The following is a 22,824-nucleotide window of genomic DNA, read 5'->3' on the forward strand; positions in this document are numbered from 1 at the left end:
CGTTCTGCTAAAGGCACTGAGTTCCTACCAAGAAGAAGAAATAAAAAGAACAGTTTGAAGGTCGCTGAAAAAAACAGCACGCTAACGACTTGCATAGGAAGAGATGGTGAGGTGGCGAGATAGAGAGTTGAGGTAGAGGAGAAGGCGGTGAAATGGGGAAAATTTCTAGAAATAAAAAGAAATTGGTCTTTGGAAGCTTAAACGAACTGCCGGTCAATTATGAAGCTAAAACAATTGAAATTGGTCGTTCGCTTGACAAATGACAATTCTTCTTCTGTTAACTTGTTTCACAAAAATTGGTCCTTGGAGATCAAAATGAACCGCTAGACACTAGGCCAAAACGGTGAATTAATTACAATTGGGGGTTAAATCAGAATAATTTCTACAAGTTTGTCTAAAAAATGACGATTACACGAATGCCCTACATCTACAAAAGTAAGAATTTGAAAATAAATATGACAAAAGAGGATCTACAAGACTCAAATTTAATACAACTTTTGCAATAACTAATCAATACATACGGAAACCCCCAGACTGTTGTTTGCACGTCAACGGCAGATGAAAAGACTTTCGGCTAGACAAAGGCAAAGTGGTTCCAATTATTTTCTGAAAAGGACTAACCGTACCAGCACCAACAACTTCATTGCAGTTTCTATCTTCTTCACAAATTGCTTTCTTCAGTAACATATTATCGAGATCTTCCAATTCTATACTCTCGAAAAACATCTTTCGACACTTTCGAGTAAGAACATCATCAACCCCTTGGATAAATAATTTTACCTTTTCTTCTATAGATTTGATGAAGCAATGTTCAATAACAAGTTTGATATACTCTTCTCTGTTCATGCTACTCACGACCATTGCATTCCCTCCGGGACACAATTCCACTATTTTCCTCGTCCCACACTCATCTTTTTCTTCAGTTTCCCAAACAAATGTCAGACCCAAACAATCTGAATTTATCAACTTTGTATCCATCTCTAGAATATCTCTACAACTTTTATACATGTAAGGATCAGCATTTCGTATATCATCCAAAGTGAGTTTTGATCCTCCGGCTAATTGCAAGAAAAACAAGCGATCAAATCCAATGCCTATTTGAACGTCACGCATCAATGCTAAAGCTATCGCTCTACCACAAAACCTATAATATTGGAATTGTTGAGTATCCAGTTTTGCTGCAAATAAGAAACAGTTCAAATCCAATTAGTATAGAGATTGCCAAAAGTTCTGTTGTAAAATAAAACATAAAAAGACACAAACACAATATCAAAAAGTCAAATAATGTTGAAATCTTCAATATACCTGTTGGATTGGGATAAAACCTTTGATGGTCATATGGACATGATAGGAAGAGTGAACTTTGTGGAGCGAATAGGTGTTGGCATAACAAGATGAGCCATTCTTTGAAAACTTCAGGGCCAGCTTCAAAAGCTTCCTCATTTTTTAACCGAGGAATAATTCCATTCCGCAACAAAATGGGATTTGCAAGCCCAACACGCTCAAAAGAATCAACTAATAACCTCGATCTATCAATAATAATCGAATTCATCTTCTGTAATTCACCACCATTGTTAACTTGATCCGGGAACATCATCTTGATCAAATGTCCTCTAGATTCTTTACTTGTTAAATTCTTATACTTAAGAAGCCATTGATGTTCATCGCCTCTCTTTGATTTCATAATAAGCATATTTATTGAATTTCGGTGTGAAATCAAGCACGAGGCAAGGTTCTTTTCAGCAGTATGATAAAGCTTCGACATCATGTCTAATTCCTTGAGAATTGGAAGATAATAAAACCACCCATGGTTGAACTCACATTCAGTACATCGGGTGTACTCGACTCCATCATCCATATAAGTCAGACCAAGATCTATGTTGTTCAGCAACTCATTAAAATCATTGTAAAACAATTCGAGCTCTTTTAACTCAGAGGAATACCAGAATAAGCGGATATAATCAAGAGAAAGAGTTGGCATAGAACGGGAGTCAATTGATGGATCTTGCAATCTCATCATATGATCCTCAATTTTTGAACACATATGGAGTGTGAATATAGAGAACTCACGCATATCACTCTCAAATCGTGATTTCAACTCGGATGGCACTTGACAGAAGCACGATTGTCTAATCAACTTCATGTTCACCAGCAACTGTTTCGTGAGCTCGCTCGTAAATGGGTACCAGTTACGAATTACCGTAACTGGTACTGAAGGTAAACATCTATCGTTTGTGTTAGCGGGATTAAGTGACTTGAGTAATGATGTATACGTCTGACGACACGAGTAGTACAGTGAACAACCCGATGATGTTGTTGTTCTTGTTTGGTCACGGAGAGCTTCACAGAAGCTTAAAACTATCCAACAAAATATGTGTTGAATGTGCATAGGAAAGGATCCAATGTTAGGATAGAGAAATAACCGAATTGATTCCTCCGCTATATCTTTATTATTACTGATGGGAGATTCATATAAATAGACTAGATACTCAGGCATTCTGTACCAGCAAAATAGTTGAAGATGCTGGATATCGTTACGTTTTCGAGGAGTCATCTTCAAGAAATCTTTACAACCCTCTAACACAAAATTTCCTCTGTTGGATTCATCATTAACACTACTACTACTGGTAATGAGTAGGCGTGAAATAGAAGACACCAAGTTTCTTAGAATTCGAACTCCTCGCTTATGACACTTCCTTCTAATTAAGGCTCTGGAAACTGATTCTGATTCTACCCTAGGTATGAATTCAACCTCACCTGGTTCTCCTTCGAAAAGGTATACAACTGGGTTTTGTTCCATTCTTCCCCTCTCTCAAAACAAAAGATAGATTTTTTTTATCAAAGGGTTTATCACACAAAACCCTAGCTAGTAACAACTAGTAGAGAGTTATAAGTAAGGAGTAATTCAGAAGAACTATATGGGTAATTCAAAATAAGCAGTAAAATTGAGAATAATAATTCATACCTTAAGTTTTGCCCTAGAATTGAGATTTTCTGTCTTTCTCTGAGTCTGTCCATATTTATATATAGACCTCTGAGTTTCTAATTTGTAGAATCACAAGGTTTCCTATTTGGGAAGCTTTTAGGTACGGCTTGTTACGGGAGGACGGTACAAGTATGGCCCCTCTTTTTTAGAAACAAATAATTTGGGTTGGGTTGGGTTGGGTTTTTTTTTTTGATAACCTTACTAAAATAGAGTTTACAATTAGTTCCAAACCCAACAAAAAGCAAAGAAGGACTAAAGGTAAACAGTTCTAACAACTGAAGGACTAAAAACTTAATCATGATGGACTAAAGCTGCCAGCTCATGGGCTTCCGAGTTCTGGATCCGGTTGCAATGGGTAACCTCCATCCGGTTCGATTGAACCCGTAATCTTAGCCGTCTGATTTGGTTCTCCAATCTCCAAGGGAGTACGGGATCGGTGGCTAAGATTAGTTCCAGCAAAACCCTAGAATCCGTCTCCAAAGTATAAGAGGACAACCGCAGCTCCTTTGCTAGGGTTGGGTTGGGTTGGGGGTTTAAAATATTTTTTTGGGCAATTTTGACATTGACCCCCACTTTTATATTGATATTGAGACTATACTCCCGTTTTTTTGAAAGTTTTGATTTACACCCCCACGTGGACGGAAACCGTCAACTCAAAGTTAAGTTCAGAGTGTGTGAACTGCACATGTGAATATGGACAAAAATGTCCTTATGTACATTTTAGTTTCCAATTCTATATCATCTTCTTCTTTCTTAAATTAATAAACTCCAATCAAGAGAGGAAAGCTTGGACGAGAGAGAGAGAGAGAGTGAAAGAGAAATGAAAGGAGGAAGATGAGAAACTGGTGGAAGGACAAGAATGGTTAGGAAATCAATTCCTCACTTTGGATTTTCAAACTTACTACTAAAGCTAATCGAAATCGATTTATATTCAAGTTCAGTAGAAATCTTACCTTATTTACTTTTATAAGTTGAAATAATAATACACAATTGCCTAATCACATTTCTATTCCAGAAACTAGAACTAAAATTGATGGATATATTAGCTTGCAACTTAAAAATTAGTCAGAATAGAAAGTGGATTTTTAGAGAGGGAAAAAATGGAACAGATATAACAATGTAATTAGTCTTTAGTTGATTGAATTATGAGTTTTATAGAGAGAGTGAGGGAAGAATGAAAAGAAACTTGTTAATGGTAATTGAAAATAGTTTACAGAGAGCAAAGTCCTGAACAAAGATTAATAGAGTTCTTGCTATTTTAGAGTGAGAAAGAACCTTTTCATTGATTTCATTACTAAGGTGGATGAGTTCCACTAGAAATCGTGGTTTGACACCTTGATTAGGATCAATCTGAAACACTTCGCTGTGATCTGTTCATTTTTATCCATTAGAGGCTTGATCATATAAACAAGAGATCCATCTTTTCCACACAATTTTTTAGAAGCCAACAATGAAGCATAGACAGAGACCAAGGATAGTAAATGTTCTAGCTAAGTTGATCACTTAATCCTCCCTTTGGGCAGAGAGTCCAGAGCCGGCCCTGGCCCAAAGTGAGCAATGCCTCGCTTTGGGCCACCAAATTCATGGGACCACATCTGTGAGGGCGCCTATAAGATTTCATTCTAGCTAACAATTTTCACATCGGGCCAGCCCATGAGAGCGCTCTACTTCCAAATCGCATTAACGATGAAAAAGATGATTTCAGCAGCTCTAATGAAGATGAAACAATGGAGGTTTTTACTGCTGTTGTAATGAAGATGAAACATGGAGGTTTGTACTGCTGCAGGTGAGTTTAATGGATGTTTATTGGAGCTTTCGTTTTTAGAGAGAGAGAGAGAAAGTTTCAGATTTCAGTTACGGAATATATTGAAGATGAAATTTACTTTGAATTTACACGTGATTGGAGAGAGAATGTGGAGATAAAAATAGTAAAAAGATATTTTGGATTTTAGAATGGAAATCAGATTTTATATATAAAGGAGGTTAGGATAGGTATTATAAATTAATATGTAATATAGGGATTTGTGTGTTTCTTTCTAGATGAAACCAAATGGACTAGATATCCATTTATATATTTTTTTTTTGTTGAAACCCTTTATAGGATTGGAGAGGACTGTATCTGCTATTAGGACCCGTTTTTAGACTATAAGTCCAATTTTTTTTTTTTTTTCAAATGAGATGCTCGTCTTGTGATGCAAACTATATGAACATGTTTTGTGGCATGCCCTTTTTTAATCGGGGGACGCCAACGGTGGGAATCCGTTTAAAAAACAAGTGGAGATGGACATTAATCTCATGGGCCGGGTTAATATGTGTCATACATACATACTTGATATAGGCATATAGCAAAATCTGACCTAACCCTTCATAACTCACCATTATCTTGTTGAGAGAGAAAAAAGACGAGAGAGAGAGAGAGGCTTCTCCTCCTTCTAATCTTATCTCTGTTGGGTGCTTCCCTCTCTCTCATTTCATTCTATCCTTCTCTCTCATCAGTGGTAAGGAAGGAGATCCCTCTTTGATGACAACAACCAAAGAAGAAGAGAAGCCAAAGAAGAACAAGGGAAGTCAAAGAAACCATTTTTTTTCTTCCAGATCTGCATATATATATATATATATTATATATATATATATATATATAGATCTGTTAAAATTGTATATTAGATGTTCATAAAATTATCTATCTTGATTTACCATAGATTTGTTTTTTTTTTTGTTTTTTGAAAATCATCATCATCATCATTAGGTCTATTTTGTTTTAGATTTCCATAGGGGGGTTTACTTTTTACAGGCCTAGTTTGCTTTACAGTTTCTTTTTCCCTACGTGTCATAATGTGAGTCATTCGATTGTTTTTTGAGATTCAATAAAGAGGGTATAAATTGGTCTACTGTTAGTCTTATTGATGATTTGTAATTTAATTATAATTTTTATTTCTATTGGTTGAAGGAAACACAAGGCTTATTTTCTGGATTATATGGGGGGCTTATTTTCTGGATCTCTCCTTGACTTTTTTTTCAAAAAAAATCTGGTAAGTCATTTTACTCTGTAATTTTGACCCATTATATGTCTCTTCTAGGTTAACCAGTGATTATAATTAGTGCCATCTCTTAACCTTGAATTATACTACTTTCGATCACATACTAATACGTTAACCGGTGATTGTAATTAGTGCCATCTCTTAACTTCTAATTATACTTTCGATCATATACGAATAGGTACCAAAGGAGTCCATAACCTAGCCCCACTGGAACCAAAGGAGTCCATAACCTAGCCTATTCAGAATAACCCCTTCTTTAGATATAGTAGAAAATCATTTCAGTCAACTCAATTACAATTACTGTTTATTCAATTAAAACTCTAATTAGATCGATCTCAGAGTAATCCATTGAAGAAAAGAATAATTTCTCTGATAAAACTCAATAGTTAAGCTAAAGTTTTTACCCATACTGTAACGAGATAAGAAATGACTATACTAATTAGTAGTCATGCTAAAGTTTTTACCATTATGTACTGAGATAAGAAGTGACTATACTATAGTAGTCGTGCTAAAGTTACCCTACTTAGAGAGTATTTTAATCCTCTCATCCACCAATTTGAGCCTGGCCTCAACTTCGCCTTTGGTCTTCAACAAGTGAAACGCGTCTCTTTCGTGTTTTTCTGCCGGGAGACCTTGTTGGAGCTTACAAAGTATTTTGCCGAATTTAGCCTCGTCTTTTTTCAGTTCCTGCCTTTCTTTCTTATTCCCAATCTTTTTCTCCAAGTCTAATTGGATGGCTAGGAGCTTTGTTTCAGCATCGTAATATGGAATCATCAATTCATTCATCTCTAAGAATTTTTTCATGCTTTGGAGAGCAACTAGATTCAATTTCTTGACATCACAATTAGCAAAATCGATTTTTCCTTCCTGCACATAAACAAATATAAGTTCACTATTTATGAAGCATGCCCACACAATTAACAACCTTAATACTGTGATAATAGTTGTTGTTCACTAATACTGCAACCATAAACGATTCTTCCTGCAAAAAATAGTTATGTGCTTATATGAAATTATCAAGTGCCAAAAAATAGTTATGTGCTTGTTGTTGTTCACTTGACTGTGTTAATTGTCAATTGTCCTTATATGAAATTATCAGAGTATTAAGTTTTGTCACATCACAATTAACAACAACAATTCTTCCTTCCTGCAACCATAAACGATTTTTTTTTTTTTCGGACCGTTTAGCACTTGTCTTAATACTTAGAGACAAAACACAAAATGTAGACAAACTAGTTCATATTACATACACCCACTAAACCATAACATGAGGATAAAACAGAAGTGCATCTTAAAATACTAAAATGCAAGGAGATACTTGTTAGTGTTAAAATACATTCAAGCCCAATAATAATAATCAGTACAAGCCCTGCTAGATGTTTTCTTATCATTCTACTTTCATTTGTCTCTTCTTAATCACACCTCCCTCTATTGTAGAGGCAATTTTCGTTACGATTCATTTGTTCGATATAATTTTGACACTAGTAAACTCAAATAGTTATTTTAGAGTTTATAGGAGATGAATTAAACTAATAATGGCATGCCCTTTTTATAAAATGAAACCCTAATATGTTCTAGTTTTGCTGCACTGCAAATATTTTAGATCTAAACTAAAAGGGTTTAGGATTTTGTATCTCATTTCATTTAATGGATCACAAGTGAAAGTAAACCCTAAAATAAATACTCCAAATTCCTAATTGTGTTAGATCCAACCACAAATGAGTAAATGAAAAAGGATAATCAACAAATGAACTGTTACCTCGTCATAAATGGCATCCATGATGTAGATAGAACTCAGATAGAGATAGAGAGAGAAAGATTAGGTTGAAATGTTGAATCGCCTAAGCCTTAATTTCCAGAGTGATAACTATCGAGCAAGCAAAAAAAAATTTCACTCAGAGATATAAATTAGGGTTTTGCCTCATTAATTGGTTCACTCCAACATACACAAAAATTATAGTTATAGAACCTAGGGTTCTTGATTCTGGATTTATTCATTACTTAGTTAAAAGTCCAAAAGATTATAGAATCTCATCCATGAGTTGAATCCACAAAATTATATGTAAACTAGGTTTCTTGATCTTACATGTTTTCATTAAAATTAGTAGTTAAATCTGATTCAGTAATGATATGAAATCATATGTAAACTAGGTTTCTTGATCTAACATTCTTCATTACTTAGTTAAAAGTCAAAAAGATTATAGAATCTTATCCATGAGTTGAATCCACAAAATTATATGTAAACTAGGTTTCTTGATCTATTTTTTTTTTTTTTTTTTTTTTTGAGTACAAGCCAAACTTTCATTAATAAGTGATAACGATCACGAAGTTACATTGTACATAATTCTTATTTCTCTCCTCAACTTCATAAGAGTTACATAAGATAAGTACATAGTACTTTCAAATGTAAAGTACCTCATGAAGGGACAGAAATTGACATGACACAAACGCAAAAAAGACCCTAAAGGTCGACAAAAAAGATCCTAAAGATCGAGAATTAAAGACCCTAAAGGTCGAGAATGAATGAAAAAACTAAAACAAACACCGACGCTTTCACCGGAAACCACCAACGTCGCCGGAAAACCTCCACTGTCGCCGGAGAACCGCCATCGTCGCTAGAAAACCGCCATTATCGCAACCCATTGTCCACCATAATCATCAACAGTTAATAAAGATGATGATAGTTCTTATGAAAGCGATGAATCTCTTATATCTGATTCATCTCCTTCGTCTTCTTAATCTTCTTCATCATCATCATCATCAACAGTTAATAAAGATGATGATCATGTCTTGGTAGTTGTTGGTTGGAAGAATTGTCTCATCTATCGTATGCTTCCCAAACATGTTCAAGAATTCTCTAAATGTAATAGTCTTCTTCTCCTTGATCAATCTGAAGACAAACCCCCTTAAAGATTTTGACAAAAGATTTCTTTATCCAGATCTAGGAACCGAATAGAAACTGAAAATGAACCTTTAATTTGATTAGGGTCTCTTATGTTCATCTTCAACAATGGTGAATGATACCCGTCTTCTCTCTCTCTCAAAGGAAGAGGAAATACAAACCTAAACCTAAACCATAAAACTTAAAAAGAAACAACATTCCATTCAAATCCGAAAGGGATTCCGGCGAAAGAAGGAGTCCTTCGCCGGAAAGACAGAACCAAAACTGAGATCTCTCAAAAAACGGTTATTATTCTCTCTCCCTCTCTCCCGGTGGCCGTTTCTTGATCTATTTGTTCATTAAAATTAGTAGTTAAATGATTTAACTTAAAACTGATTCAGTAATGGTAGGAAATCATACCTTGATTGCTTGAACTAATCTGTGTTTTTCCTGGGCAGAGGAAGAAATAATTAGCGAGGAAGATGAAGATAGAGAGAGATAGAAGAGAGAGAGATAGAGAGAGAATGAGTGAATCTTTTTTTTTTTACCTGGTGAATGTATGGATTGGGCACTGTTCAAATGTGTTACATTTACTATATATATATGTGTTAAAAAAAAAAAAACTATTCACATGAGTCAGATTGTATTTTTTTTTTTGTTGAAAGGAGTCACATTGTATCAAGGATAATTGATGTGCATTTTTCGCGTAGCCACCTATCATTGTACTCCAAGAAACCCATTTTTCGCGTACCCGCCTATCATTGTAGTCCAACGAACATCTCTTTTAGGCATTAATTCGAATAATTCACGTGCATTTCGAATAAACCCACAGTCCATATAGCATTTTAATATCGAATTAACGACGAAAATGTTATTATTATGATAACCAATATCCATAAGATTTCTAATATTGTAACCATGAATAGCTTTCCCTAATTTATGAACTCTTTACTTAGAACAAGATGAAAGAATACTAACTAATGTCATTGAATGAGGTTTTAATATTCATTGACCTAAATGTTTTAAGAGCTTCTAAATCATGACTATTTTTCTCAAGTCCTGATCTAACAGAAGTCCATGACACAATATCATGATATGACATATTTTTTTATACTCGAGTAGCTGAAAAAAGGTAACCTGAATCGGAAATAGAATCAAATAAGAGAGTTTTGTATGAAAAAATCGGTATCGTGACTGGATTTTACGAAATATGCATTGATTTCAAGTCCTTTATGGAATGCATGCAATAAGGAACATGTTTTAAGGGAATATGTGTAAGTGAAATGGTCATGTGAAGTTGGTGTTTGGATCATTTGGTTGTAGAGAAGAAGAGCATTTTTAGGGTTTTTTGAAAGTGTGAAGGTCTTAAGCAGGGAATTTAAGAGATTTGGTTTTTGGTTTGTTATGAGTGGGACAATTTTCTCAGATCATTTTACGATAGAGCTCACTCAGTAGACGAGTCACTCCATTTATGGAGCCGACAGGTTTTCTATGTAATCAAGAACAAGTTGAAAATTTTGAGAAATCGACCACGGGACATTCAAATTCTTCAGCCTACTGAGGAAATTCTACAGGTGGAGCTGTTTGTGGAATAGCTAAACAACCACCACAACGACGAGAAGCAACGACATTAGGACCCTTACTGACTCTAGATTGTGCTGTTTTGTTCGAAGTAGACTTATGCGGAGTAGTAGTTTAACCACTATCATGGTACCAGCATTGTGCGAGTTAGCATAATTGTGATTGGTTTGAGATGGAATTCCAAGCTTGTCAAGTGCTTTTCTCTGCATCATTTTTGAAGCAAACGAGCAAGAACGATTTGGATTTTGAACAAGTAGAAGATGAGATCGATAAGATACGAGAACCAACAAAGTTTGGGTTACTAGTCTTGGAATTGAATAATAAGTTCATATACAAGAAATATTCAGAAATCAACCTGAATCTGACGACTCGGACTATGTAGGCAAGATGATTTCACATACTATGTTTACCTTAGGCAAGATGATTTAATTTAGAGTCATTCAAATCATTATCATTATGTCATCAGTTCATCACTGGTACTTAACATTAAGATTTTAATGTAAAAGAAAGAAGTATAAGTCATCAAAAGTCGTTTATTGTCAACGTTCTAAGTCGCTACACATTTTCTGGTCTAGTTCATATCTCTCCTCCGCAGAGAGCAGGATCGTAGTCTTCAATGGTAATCCATGTTTTCTATGAAACCGTAGTGCAACTTCGTAGAAAAACTATGTATTTGTCGTACCAAATCAGGATAGGCCATGTTAATCTGACCTAAAGGATGGATTAGATATGTCTTGAAGTGTACTTGGACAACTTAACTTGGCTAGCTCTGTTGCTTGAAGATAGTATTTGTCATTCCACGGCCACCTAGTCCACGAGTACATTCGATGGCTCTTTGTACGCTTTTTTGTAGCTCACAAGTAGATTCCACGACGACCTAGTTAACGAACACCTATATGTATTGTCTTCGATTAGGCAGCACTGCCACACAAACTGTTGCGCCTTCAGATTTCTTGTTGCTACATATCAGTAAAATCTTCTACTGTCCAAACACTTCATGAAAGAATCTACTCCTTCCACTTCGAGCTGAGACCCGGAAGGGTGAAAACTAAAAGCATAAAGCGCGGAAACTCTGTGCTGAAGTTAACAGCGAGATGAAAACAAACGGCTTGATCGTTCGATTAGTGATAGTTGTATTAAAAATTATCGACCACAAACTCTTATGTCGCTTGAAACTTATCGATAGGGAAGAACTTCTACAAAATTGAAAGGTTTACTTAAAAACCCAAGTCTTTCATTACTTTTTTTGTAAAAGGGTAATGCTTGTTTAAGCTTGTCAATGTTCATCAAATCGTCTCCATCTTTCAATGCCTAAAATTACAGAACTGAATAACTGTGGTAAATGTTGGAGAAAGATGCAAATAAACACATTTGTTCTTTTTCATCTAATTCATACCTTCTCACACTCACTTTAGCTTCGGATCGATGACTAAGCCCACCTTATCCTTGTAGGCTGTGAGTAAAGTCTTTGTTCGGGCGTATTAATTACAATTTGGGGTTAAATACAGAAATCTTTCTACTAGTTTGTTTGACAAATGACAATTCTTCTTCTGTTAACTTGTTTCACAAAAATTGGTCCTTGCAGATCAAAATGAACCGCGAGACACTAGGCCAAAATGGTGAATTAATTACAATTTGGGGTTAAATCAGAATTATTTCTAGAAGTTTGTTTAACAAATGGCCATTACATGAATGCCCTACATCTACTAAAGTAAGAATTTGAAAATAAATATGACAAAAGAGGATCTACAAGACTCAAATTTAATACAACTTTTGCAATAACTAATCAATATATACGGAAACCCCCAGACTGTTGTTTGCACGTCAACGACAGATGAAAAGACTTTCGGCTAGACAACGGCAAAGTGGTTCCAATTATTTTCTCAAAAGGAGTAATCCTACTATCAACAACAACTTCATTGCAGTTTCTATCTTCTTCACAAATCGCTTTCTCCATTAACATATGATCAAGATCTTCCAATTCTATACTCTCGAAAAACATCTTTCGACATTTTCGAGTAAGCACTTCATCAATCCCATGGATAAATAGTTTTACCTTTTCTTCTATAGATTTGATGAAGCAATGTTCAATAACAAGTTTGATATACTCTTCTCTGTTCATGCTACTCACGACCATTGCATTCCCTCCGGGGCACAATTCCACAATTTTCCTCAACCCACACTCATCTTTTTCTTCAGTTTCCCAAACAAATGTCAGACCCAAACAATCTGAATTTATCAACTTCGTATCCATCTCCAGGATATCTTTACAGCTTTTATACATGTAAGGATCTGCATTTCGTATATCTTCCAAAGTGAGTTTTGATCCTCCGGCTAATTGCAAGAAAAACAAGCAATCAAATCCAATGCCTATTTGAATGTCATGCATCAATGCTAAAGCGATCACTCGACCACAAAACCCATAATATTGGAATTGTTGAGTATCCAGTTTTGCTGCAAATAAGAAACAATTCAAATTCAATTAGTATAGAGATTGCCCAAAGTTTTGATGTAAAAATAAAACATAAGAAAGACACAAACAGAATATCAAAAAGTCAAATAATGTTGAAATCTTCAATATACCTGAATTGGGATAGAACCTTTGATGGTCATATGGACATGATAGGAAGAGCGAACTTTGTGGAGCGAATAGGTGTTGGCATAACAAGAGGAGCCATTCTCTGAAAACTCCAGGACCACCTTCAAAAGCTTCCTCATTTTTGAACCGAGGAATAATTCCATTCCGCAACATAATGGGATTTGCAAGCCCAACACGCTCAAAAGAATCAACTAATAACCTCGATCTATCAATAATAATTGAATTCATCTTCTGTAATTCACCACCATTCTTAACTTGATGTGGGAACATCATCTTGATCAAATGTCCTCTAGATTCTTTACTTGTTAAATTCTTATATCTAAGAAGCCATTGAAGTTCATCGCCTCTCTTTGATTTCATAATAAGCTTATTTATTGAATCTCGGTGTGAAATCAAGCAGGAGGCAAGGTTCTTTTCAGCAGTATGATAAAGCTTCGACATCATGTCTAATTCCTTAAGAATTGGAACATAATAAAACCACCCATGGTTGAACTCACATTCAGTACATCGGGTGTACTCGACTCCATCATCCATATAAGTCAGTCCAAGATCTATGTTGTTCAGCAACTCATTAAAATCATTGTAAAATAATTCGAGCTCTTTTAACTCGGAGGAATACCAGATTATGCGGATATAATCAAGAGAAAGAGTTGGCAGCGAACGAGAGTCAATTGATGGATCTTGCAATCTCATTATATGATCCTCAATTTTTGAACGCATATGGAGTGTGAATATAGAGAACTCACGAATATCACTCTCAAATCGTGATTTTAATTTAAAAGGCACTCGACAGAAGCACGATTGTCTAATCAACTTCATGGTCACAAGCAACTGTTTCGTGAGCTCACTCGTAAATGGGTAAAACCAACGAATTACCGTAACTGGTACTGAAGAAAAACCTTTCTTAAGGTTTGTGTTAGCCGGACTAATTGACTTGAGTAAAGATCCATATGTGTGACGACACGAGTAGTACAGTGAACAACCCGACGTTGTTGTTGTTGTTTGGTCACGTAGAGCTTCACAGAACTCTAAAACTGTACCACAAAATATGTGTTGAATAGGTACAGGAAAGGATCCAATATTAGGAAAGAGAAATAGCCGAATTGATTCCTCGGCTATATCTTTATTATTACTGATAGGAGATTGGTATAAATAGACTAGATACTCAGGCATTCTGTACCAGTAAAATAGTTGAAGATGCTCAAGCTTGTTACGTTTTTGATGGGTCATCTTCAAGAAATCTTTACAACCCTCTAACACAAGATATCCTCTTCTGGATTCATCATCTTCATTAACACTATTACTTCCGGTAATGAGCAGGCGTGAAATAGAAGACACCAAATTTCTTAGAATTCGAACTCCTTGCTTATGACACTTCTGTCTAATTAAGGTTCTGAAAACCGATTCTGATTCTACCCTAGGTATGAATTCAATCTCCCCTGGCTCTCTCTCAAAAAGGTATAGAACTTTGTCTTGTTCCATTCTTCCCCTCTCTCAAAACAAAAGATGGGATTTTTTTTTTATCAAAAAGATAAGCACAAAACCCTAGCTAGTAACAAGAACTATTAGAGAGTCATTAGTAGTAATTCACAAGAACTATATGTGTAATTCAAAATAAGCAGTAAAATTGAGAATAACAATTCATACCTCTCTCTCTCTGACTCTGTCCATACATACATATATAAGTTTAGACCTCTGAGTTTCTAATTTGTAGAATTACAAGGTTTCCTATTTGGGAAGCTTTTAGGTACGGCTGTGAAGGACGGTACAAGTATGGCCCCTCCTTTTTAGAAACAAATAGGGTTTTTAAAAATTTGGGTGAGAATATTTGATTTTTTTTTTTTTATAAATTCTAACCACAACATCTTATCTTTACACCGACCAATTGCAACTAGACTATCATCCAACATCTCTTAAAAAATAATTCAACAGAAAAAAAACATCTCTTAAAAAATAAGATGTGTTAGAGAGTAATTATGCAGACTAAACGTTATAGTAAAAACTTAGACGGATTTTCAGACTAAATGTTTTTTTTCGTCGAACACAGACCTTCTGAACCAAAGTTTCGAGCTCTCCTACCACAACCAAAATTAATAGCATGGGAGATGATGATTTTTTCAAATGAGATGCTCCTCTTGTGATGCCAACTCTATGAACTTTAAGTAAGACCTTACCTACTTAAAGTGGGTAAATGCTTGTTTAAGCTTGTCAATGTTCATCAAATCGTCTCCATCTTTCAATGCCTAAAATTACAGAACTGAATAACTGTGGTAAATGTTGGAGAAAGATGCAAATAAACACATTTGTTCTTTTTCATCTAATTCATACCTTCTCACACTCACTTTAGCTTCGGATAGATGACTAAGCCCACCTTATCCTTGTAGGCTGTGAGTAAAGTCTTTGTTCGGGCGTATTTAGCAGCATTATCTTCCGACATTTCCAAAATCTCTGTCTGATGAATTTTTTCCAAAAATCATTTGAACTACGGGAATTGCAGAAAAGATTACTACAATGTATAGAAGATAAAATCAATCGTATCGTCTTGGAAATGTTACTAGGCCTCCGAAAGACTACCCAAGTTGAAACCTTAGGTTTGTAAACATCGTAGTCGTCCTCGGCTGTGTTACAAATTGAAAACAAAAGGCTTGATCGTTTGGTTGGTAGTAATTGCTTTAAAAATTATTGGACCATAAACTTTTATGTCGTTTGAAAATTATAGAATTGAAAGGTTTACCTGAAAAGCCATTTTCGTAAAAGGGTAATGCTTGTGTAAGCATGCCAATGTCCATAAACAGTCTCCCTCTTTCAATGCCTATAATTACACAAAATATGATCAATGACTAAGCCTACTTTATCCTTGTATGCTGTGAGTAATTTCTTAGTTCGGGCGTCTTTAGCAGCTTTGTCTTCCGATGTTTCCGAAATCTCTCTTGGACGAATGACTCTTCCACCACCAACCTGAAAACCAAGCAAGAGGTGACTTTGTAAGTAGATCGCAACACGCCAACAATAACGAGGTTTACACGTACGAAGAGGAGATACAAGGAAGATAGTCTTCTACCACAAACATTTGAATTATGGGAATTGCAGAAATGATTATCAAAATATATAGAAACATAATCAATCGTACCGTCTTGGAAATGTTACTAGACCCAGGAAAGACTCCCAAGTTGAAACCTTGGGTTTGTAACCATCTAAGTCATCTTCTAATGTCGACTCCTACTCAGGTGCGTTAGGTGCAAACTTGCTAGTATCTCCAGCGATTATCGGAATGGATAATGTCATACCCATAGGCCATAGCCGAATCCTACAATTTTGAGCTTCTACGATTTCTGGTCCAAATTCAGAAACGTTTTTGAATCAACAACAACAAAGAAAAATCTCAACAGTAGTTTTCGCTTCGAGCAAATTTCAAACTTTTTTCCATCAAGTTGTAAAAAATTATGAATCCACCTCAATCCAACTACACCCAGGGGGTTTTTTCAAACCCATAAATTTGATCATATCTTCTGCATTCTTAGCATCATCCCATCTATTCATACTAGCATACATATTTGCTAAAACCCTATAACAACCCACACTTAAACCTCTTCTACTAACAAGAAATCTCCCTAGTCGATCAATCTTCTCACCATTTCCATGAATCTTATAAGCATTAACCAATGAACCAATCATCGTCTCGTCAAGTTCAATCTGCATTTCTCTAATGAAATCTTCTACTTCATCGAAAAACCCACCTCTTCCATACATATCAATAATACAAGTAAAATGCTTAATCTCTGGTTTAATCTTATAAATATCTTTCATAGCTCTGAATATCATTAACCCTTCATTAATTAACCCTCCATGATTACAACTTGATAACAAACTTAAGAAAGTTATATCATCAAAAGGAACTCCATTAATTACCATAAGTGAAATAAGTTGCAGAGTTTGCTTTTCATAACCATTCATAGCCATCCCATCTACCATTATACTCCATGATATCAAATCCTTAAATTTCATCTCTTTAAATACTTTTATAGCCATACCCATGTCACCAAATTTCACATACATGTTCATTAAAGCATTACATAAATTATCATCCATCATTATATCATGTCTTTTACCTATATAAGAATGAACCCATTTTCCCATATTTAAGGACCCAATCGAAATACATATTGATAAAATAGTAACCAGAGTAGCTTCATTTGGTTTAGCTTCTTCTTCTTCTCTTTCAATCATTTCTTCAAAAACCCTAATTGATTCTTCATAAAATCCATTTTTCGCGTACCCACCTATCATTGTAGTCCAAGAAACAACATCTCTTTTAGGCATTAATTCAAATAATTTACGTGCATTTCGAAGAAACCCACATTCCATATAGCATTTTAATATCGAATTATCGACGAAACTATTATTATTATGATTAGTAATATCCATAAGATTTCTAGTATTGTAACCATGAATAGCTTTCCCTAACTTATAAGCTCTTAACTTAGAACAAGATGAAAGAATACTAACTAATGTCATTGAATGAGGTCTAATATTCATTGACCCAAAAGTTTCAAGAGCTTCTAAATCATGACCATTTTTTTGAAGTCCTGATATAATAGAAGTCCATGACACAATATCATGATATGACATATTTTCGAATACTCGAGTAGCGGAAAAAATGTAACCGGCATCCGAATAGAACCGAATAAGAGAGTTTTGTATGAAAATATCCGTATCGTGACCGGATTTTACTATACATGCATGGATTTCAAGTCCTTTATGGAATGCATGCAATAAGGAACATGTTTTAAGTGAATATGTGTAAGTGAAATGGTCATGTGAAGTTGGGGTTTGGATCATTTGGTTGTAGAGAAGAAGAGCATTTTTAGGGTTTTTTGAAAGTGTGAAGGTCTTTAGCAGGGAATTTAAGAGATTTGGTTTTTGGTTTGTTATGATGTGAGCTTGAATTTGGGTTAGTTGTTTAGAAGTGAGAAGAAGTGTTGTTGAAAAATTTGATGGCATGGTTTATGAAATTTCCTTTGTGAATGAATGAAGAAGCTACAAAAATCACTTAAATAATAAATTGTCAACCCATTTCTGCCCCTGGGTGCTCATAAAATTGGCCAATTTGTTTGGGTTCACTTTTGTAGTAGAAGGGGCAAAGGGCATTTCCAATATAACAATTTAGAAAACTTGGAGACACATAAAACAAGTGGGGTTTTTTTGTCAATCCCCACACAGAGTAGGACACAAATTATGGTTGTCTTTATAAAGGATTAAGCACGATTTTATAGTGACGCATAATCGCTGAGTGTTAAACCAGACAATATCACTAGTTATCCCTAAAACTTGACTCGCCATGATAAATTTTTAAATAGTGTGATTTTGAAAGAGTGTGTTGCAAGTCAATCTCACATCAATTGTTGATGAAGAAGTATAGTGCCATTCACTAGGACATCAAACACCCTTAATTACTGGTGTATTTTAAAGTCGGGAGGCACCGAAGCGTCAAACTAGAGTATATCAGTGGCAAACTAGAAGCTATTTGCACAATCCTATAATATTTTGTTTCTCTTTTATAAACATCTATGTGCGCAAAACTCTTTTTGCATCAAATTGACAACAAATTCAGACTTTTTTTTGACAAGTCATCGTATTTAAAGGGGTATGAATCTGTGTTTCGAACCTGAGACTTTAAGGGTGAGAATCAACTTGGTAACCGCTCCAGCTCACCTATGTAACCGCTCCAGCTCACCTATGGAACCATCTACTTCATCCCCAAAAGGGCTCCATTTCAAATCCCAAATTACCAAAGGCACCCCAATTTTATGGGTGCCCATATAACTTCACACCACCTCGAAAGGTAAACTTATAATCACCTCTTCCAATCATCCCCTTTCTCCATAGTAGTTTTCTTCTCTCTCTCTCTCTAATTTTCCTTGGTATCTTTCTCTCTCTAGGGTTTCTAATGGCGTTCGCCGGTCGTCTTTCTCTCATCCAAAAGGCTCTCCGAGCTGAATCACAGAGATCAGGCCTTCAACGAATCTCTGAGGTATAATAATAAAATTGTAATCTTTTCACTCTTCTGTTTCCATAGATCTTATGCCCTAATTTACAAACCTGATCTGTTCTACTAAAAACCGAAAATTTATCCTCTTTTATGAACTGCATTAACTGGATTCATAACCTAATCACTCATTTTGAATCAATGAAAATCGATTCATGATGATCGTCTACTAATCTCGGTTTCATTGTTGAAATATTTGACCCTTCTGTTTGTTTATCAGATTTGTTGCTTTGATATAGTGAACAAATTTAGGGTTGACGACGAAATGATAGAGTTCATCTTTTTGTTATTTGGTCCATTAAGTTTTGAGATGACACAAATCTGATGATTGGATATGCTTAATTCCAATTTGTAGAGTGTTTTATGATTAATTGATGTCACTTTCTTTACCAATATTTTTTTTTATTTTACGCATTGAGGAGGGCCTCGAGGCACTGCTTCACCTTGTGAGAGCAAACCGCCTTGAGGCGTAGAAATGCATTTTTAAAACCTTGTTTATGGGTTATTCCTAATATTGATTCTGTTGATTTAATCTCTCTCTCTCTCTCATTTGACTGTGGATGTTCTTTGTTTAGTTCTCGAGGAATTATGCAAGTGCTACAGGTGCTACAGCGACTAAGGAAGCAAAAGTTAAGGTACATTCATCTTTGTGTGTGAATTTAGCTCAAAGAAGTTAGGAATTTTCTCATTGTTTCTATGACTTACCATCTTAGATGATATGGGACAAACAAACAGAATTCGAAATATTGGTTATTTTTTAGGGTTCCCACTTAACGATATTAAGGGAAATCTTTACAAGTCCTAAGGGTATTAGTCGTTTTCTGTTACAACCCCTACAATATCTAAACCAATATTAGGGTGTGGTAATGTAACTGAGAATGGGGAGTGTGTTCTCTTTCATTTGGTTAAGGGTGACATATAATTCCAAATGAGAATAGTATGGAAAAGAGTAAAACCATTTTCGTAGTGTCTCTAAACTCCAATTTGCCGATAAATGCCTTATTTATTTGTTTCTCATGTTTCTAACAGAGAGCATTACCAATAAAACCTATATTTATTGGTTTGATATAAAACTTCAGGTGCCTTTGGCGTTGTTTGGTGGGTCTGGAAACTATGCTTCTGCCTTGTACATCTCAGCAACAAAGGCCAATCTAATTGAGAAAGTTGAGACTGAAATGCTTGATCTTGTTCAGGCTTCAACGAAAAGCCCATTGTTTTCACAATTCATTAAAGATTTGTCAGTGCCTGGGGATACCAGAGTCAAGGCTATAAATGCAATCAGCGCTGAAGCCAAATTTTCTGATATCACGAAGAACTTCTTGGGTATGTCTATGTTGCTAAAACTATCTTAAGGTTTCCAGGTTTCTTGTTTAATATGTTGCTGAACATATAATATATGTGATATTTGGTGTTGTCCGTCTGTTATTAAAACACTTACTTCGTGCACTGAACAGTGGCATTGCTGCATCAATATTCATTCATTTAGGCATGTAACGGAGTCATCCTGGGTATTCCAGCTTTTGTCTTTTGCCTGTTTTAATAGTCGATATTGTTCAAAAAACTTCCGCGTGCATGTTCGGTACGATAATTAGTTTTTGAATGTCGGCTAGAAACATTTATATCTTTCGTGAAAAAGGTGGACGAGTTGTTGTTGTACCCCTCACTGACAATAATGAAGAGCCCATAATACTGTTTGACCATGTTAGGCTGTCTTGTTGGATCCTAATGTTGATGTTTATAGATATGACATACCATGTGCCAGTGTACCCGGACTTGGTAATGAAAATGGGTTTAATGTATTGGCTTTGGAAGAACACCATTTCATTTCGTAGCCACTCTTGCTTAATTTTGTTTGTTAGTCTTTAACTTTTATTCAGGATTGGTTTGCTGGTAGTTGTTGGGCTGCCTCCGCGGCTATTGCCTATTAGTACTAGAGTTTCTTTGGTGCTGTTAGTGGATCAGTGACTAAGGTCTAATCGATGTGTACAACCATTTCTTCTTACTGCAGCGCAGATGGGCTAATTTCTGTAAATAATCGACCGTGAAGCTATGCCCGGCCAATGTCCCAGCCGAGGTACTTGGCAGGTTCAGATCTAGTGAGAAAGTGTTTTGACCTTTTCACACTAGATCTGGCCCGTCCAAGTACCCCAACCGGGATTTGGTCACGCATAGCATCATTTTTGGTAAATAGTTGGCAAAAATTCTGTCGTGGCTACTTGAAGTTTACCTAATTCTAAATATGTACACAACAAGCTTCTCATATACGTTTTCCAATACCATCTTATACCTTAGAGTTGCCACAAATTTGCCTTGAAGTCTTGTTGCGTATACGTTTTTCCTTTTTTGGGTTTTCAGATCTTTTCTTGTGTATTGTCTAACATGCTTATCTTTTTCTCTCTCTTTTATGTACATAGCTGTTTTAGCTGTCAACGGGAGACTTCGACACATTGACATTATAACTAAGAGATTCGTAGAGTTGACAATGGCACACAAAGGGGAGGTTAAAGCCATTGTAACAACTGTCATTGTAAGCTCCTTTTTACTCATTGCAGAGAGCACTAGGATACTCTAATTTCTGAATAGTATGGTTTTGAACTGTGACCCGATGTTATCGACAATCCTAACTGCCACTGGTTTCCTTCTCTGCTCTAGCCCCTGCCACCAGATGAGGAGAAGCAACTGAAGGAGACACTCCAAGAAATCATTGGACACGGGAAGAAGGTCAAGCTCGAACAGAAGGTAAATTATATACCAATCGATAACTTTAACATATTACACTCTCGTGACTAGATTACGGGGAACTTTGGGTGTTTATATAGCTAAATATAGCACGGACTAATCGCTACTCTATTATATTTTTCGCAGATTGATCCAAGCATTCTTGGTGGACTGGTGGTTGAATTCAGTCAAAAGGTATTCGATATGTCAATTCGAACAAGGGCAAGACAGATGGAGAGGTTCCTCCGAGACCCTGTCAACTTTGACAGCATCTAAAAGAACTAGCTCTAGACAGTGTGTAGATGAACAGGTTCTCTTGTTCTGCATCTTGCCGAAAATGTCTAGAAAGATTTTTTTTCTTGGAAAGTGTATCTGCTTTTTCTGTTCGAATATGGGTGCAGTTTGATCATCCAGAAAATAAAGAACTGAAGAAAACTTTGAACTTTGATTTTCTCTTTGTTTCTTCAATTGAATCGAAAATTATGTTATCATAAACAGATCTGTATTTCAAGTTGGAAATTTTGAGGATTTTGTTTCTCATTTTTCTTAAAATGAAAATTTGTTCAGTGAATTATTTGTTAGGTTTCAGTCTATTTACAGTTAAAGTGTATACGAAGCTTAAAGGAAAACCTTCATTACGATTTGTTTTGATTTTTTTTTTCTCATCTACCCATTTCACCATTTTACCCCTTTAGAAGGATCACTGTTCGAGAAGGGTGATGTTTTTGTGAAGTTAGCTTAATTTAGAATCGCGTTCTAATTGGTACGAGAGTGTTTTTGTGAAGTTATCTTAATTTAGAATCGAGTTCTAATTGGTACGGGAGTGCATCAGGAATCACATTCTTAACAATGCAGAATCCCAAACCCAGGGGTTTACAATGGTGTTTGATAGGTGAGAGACTGCATCAGGATTCGCATTCCCAGTAAACATGTTTTTTTTTTGAGGGAAAATCCCGAACTTGAGGATCCACATTA

The 22,824-nt window shown here is 35.6% G+C and overlaps 4 protein-coding genes and 1 long non-coding RNA gene across 5 annotated transcripts; 2 read left to right on the forward strand and 3 right to left on the reverse strand.

Annotated features, from left to right (window-relative positions):
- Window positions 1-303: 303 nt before the first annotated feature.
- Window positions 304-3,057, reverse strand: LOC147540353 (E3 ubiquitin-protein ligase UPL5-like). The gene is made up of 3 exons (XM_086643796.1): window positions 2,966-3,057; window positions 1,306-2,811; window positions 304-1,178 (listed from the first exon to the last, which is right to left on the reverse strand). Exons 2-3 carry the CDS (start codon window positions 2,798-2,800, stop codon window positions 511-513), a joined length of 2,163 nt encoding a protein of 720 aa, XP_086499922.1. The 5' UTR covers window positions 2,801-2,811; window positions 2,966-3,057; the 3' UTR covers window positions 304-510.
- Window positions 3,058-5,281: 2,224 nt separating this feature from the next.
- LOC147540354 (uncharacterized) lies at window positions 5,282-9,603 on the forward strand. Its single transcript, XR_015226167.1, has 2 exons — window positions 5,282-6,015; window positions 9,364-9,603. It is a non-coding gene; the product is annotated as an uncharacterized LOC147540354 (long non-coding RNA).
- A 2,517-nt stretch (window positions 9,604-12,120) lies between these two features.
- LOC147540355 (E3 ubiquitin-protein ligase UPL5-like) lies at window positions 12,121-14,905 on the reverse strand. The gene is made up of 2 exons (XM_086643797.1): window positions 13,070-14,905; window positions 12,121-12,940 (listed from the first exon to the last, which is right to left on the reverse strand). Exons 1-2 carry the CDS (start codon window positions 14,565-14,567, stop codon window positions 12,273-12,275), a joined length of 2,166 nt encoding a protein of 721 aa, XP_086499923.1. The 5' UTR covers window positions 14,568-14,905; the 3' UTR covers window positions 12,121-12,272.
- A 358-nt stretch (window positions 14,906-15,263) lies between these two features.
- Window positions 15,264-18,096, reverse strand: LOC147540356 (pentatricopeptide repeat-containing protein At1g08070, chloroplastic-like). Its single transcript, XM_086643798.1, has 2 exons — window positions 16,216-18,096; window positions 15,264-16,043 (listed from the first exon to the last, which is right to left on the reverse strand). Exon 1 carries the CDS (start codon window positions 18,084-18,086, stop codon window positions 16,527-16,529), a length of 1,560 nt encoding a protein of 519 aa, XP_086499924.1. The 5' UTR covers window positions 18,087-18,096; the 3' UTR covers window positions 15,264-16,043; window positions 16,216-16,526.
- A 463-nt stretch (window positions 18,097-18,559) lies between these two features.
- LOC147540357 (ATP synthase subunit O, mitochondrial-like) lies at window positions 18,560-22,420 on the forward strand. Its single transcript, XM_086640444.1, has 6 exons — window positions 18,560-19,116; window positions 19,707-19,766; window positions 20,211-20,454; window positions 21,546-21,658; window positions 21,784-21,870; window positions 21,997-22,420. Exons 1-6 carry the CDS (start codon window positions 19,033-19,035, stop codon window positions 22,123-22,125), a joined length of 717 nt encoding a protein of 238 aa, XP_086496570.1. The 5' UTR covers window positions 18,560-19,032; the 3' UTR covers window positions 22,126-22,420.
- Window positions 22,421-22,824: the final 404 nt, after the last annotated feature.

Source organism: Eschscholzia californica, unplaced genomic scaffold, assembly GCF_041429995.1.
Source record: "Eschscholzia californica isolate CP2 unplaced genomic scaffold, dmEscCali1.0.p SCAF_5, whole genome shotgun sequence".
Classification (NCBI taxonomy): Eukaryota; Viridiplantae; Streptophyta; class Magnoliopsida; order Ranunculales; family Papaveraceae; genus Eschscholzia; species Eschscholzia californica.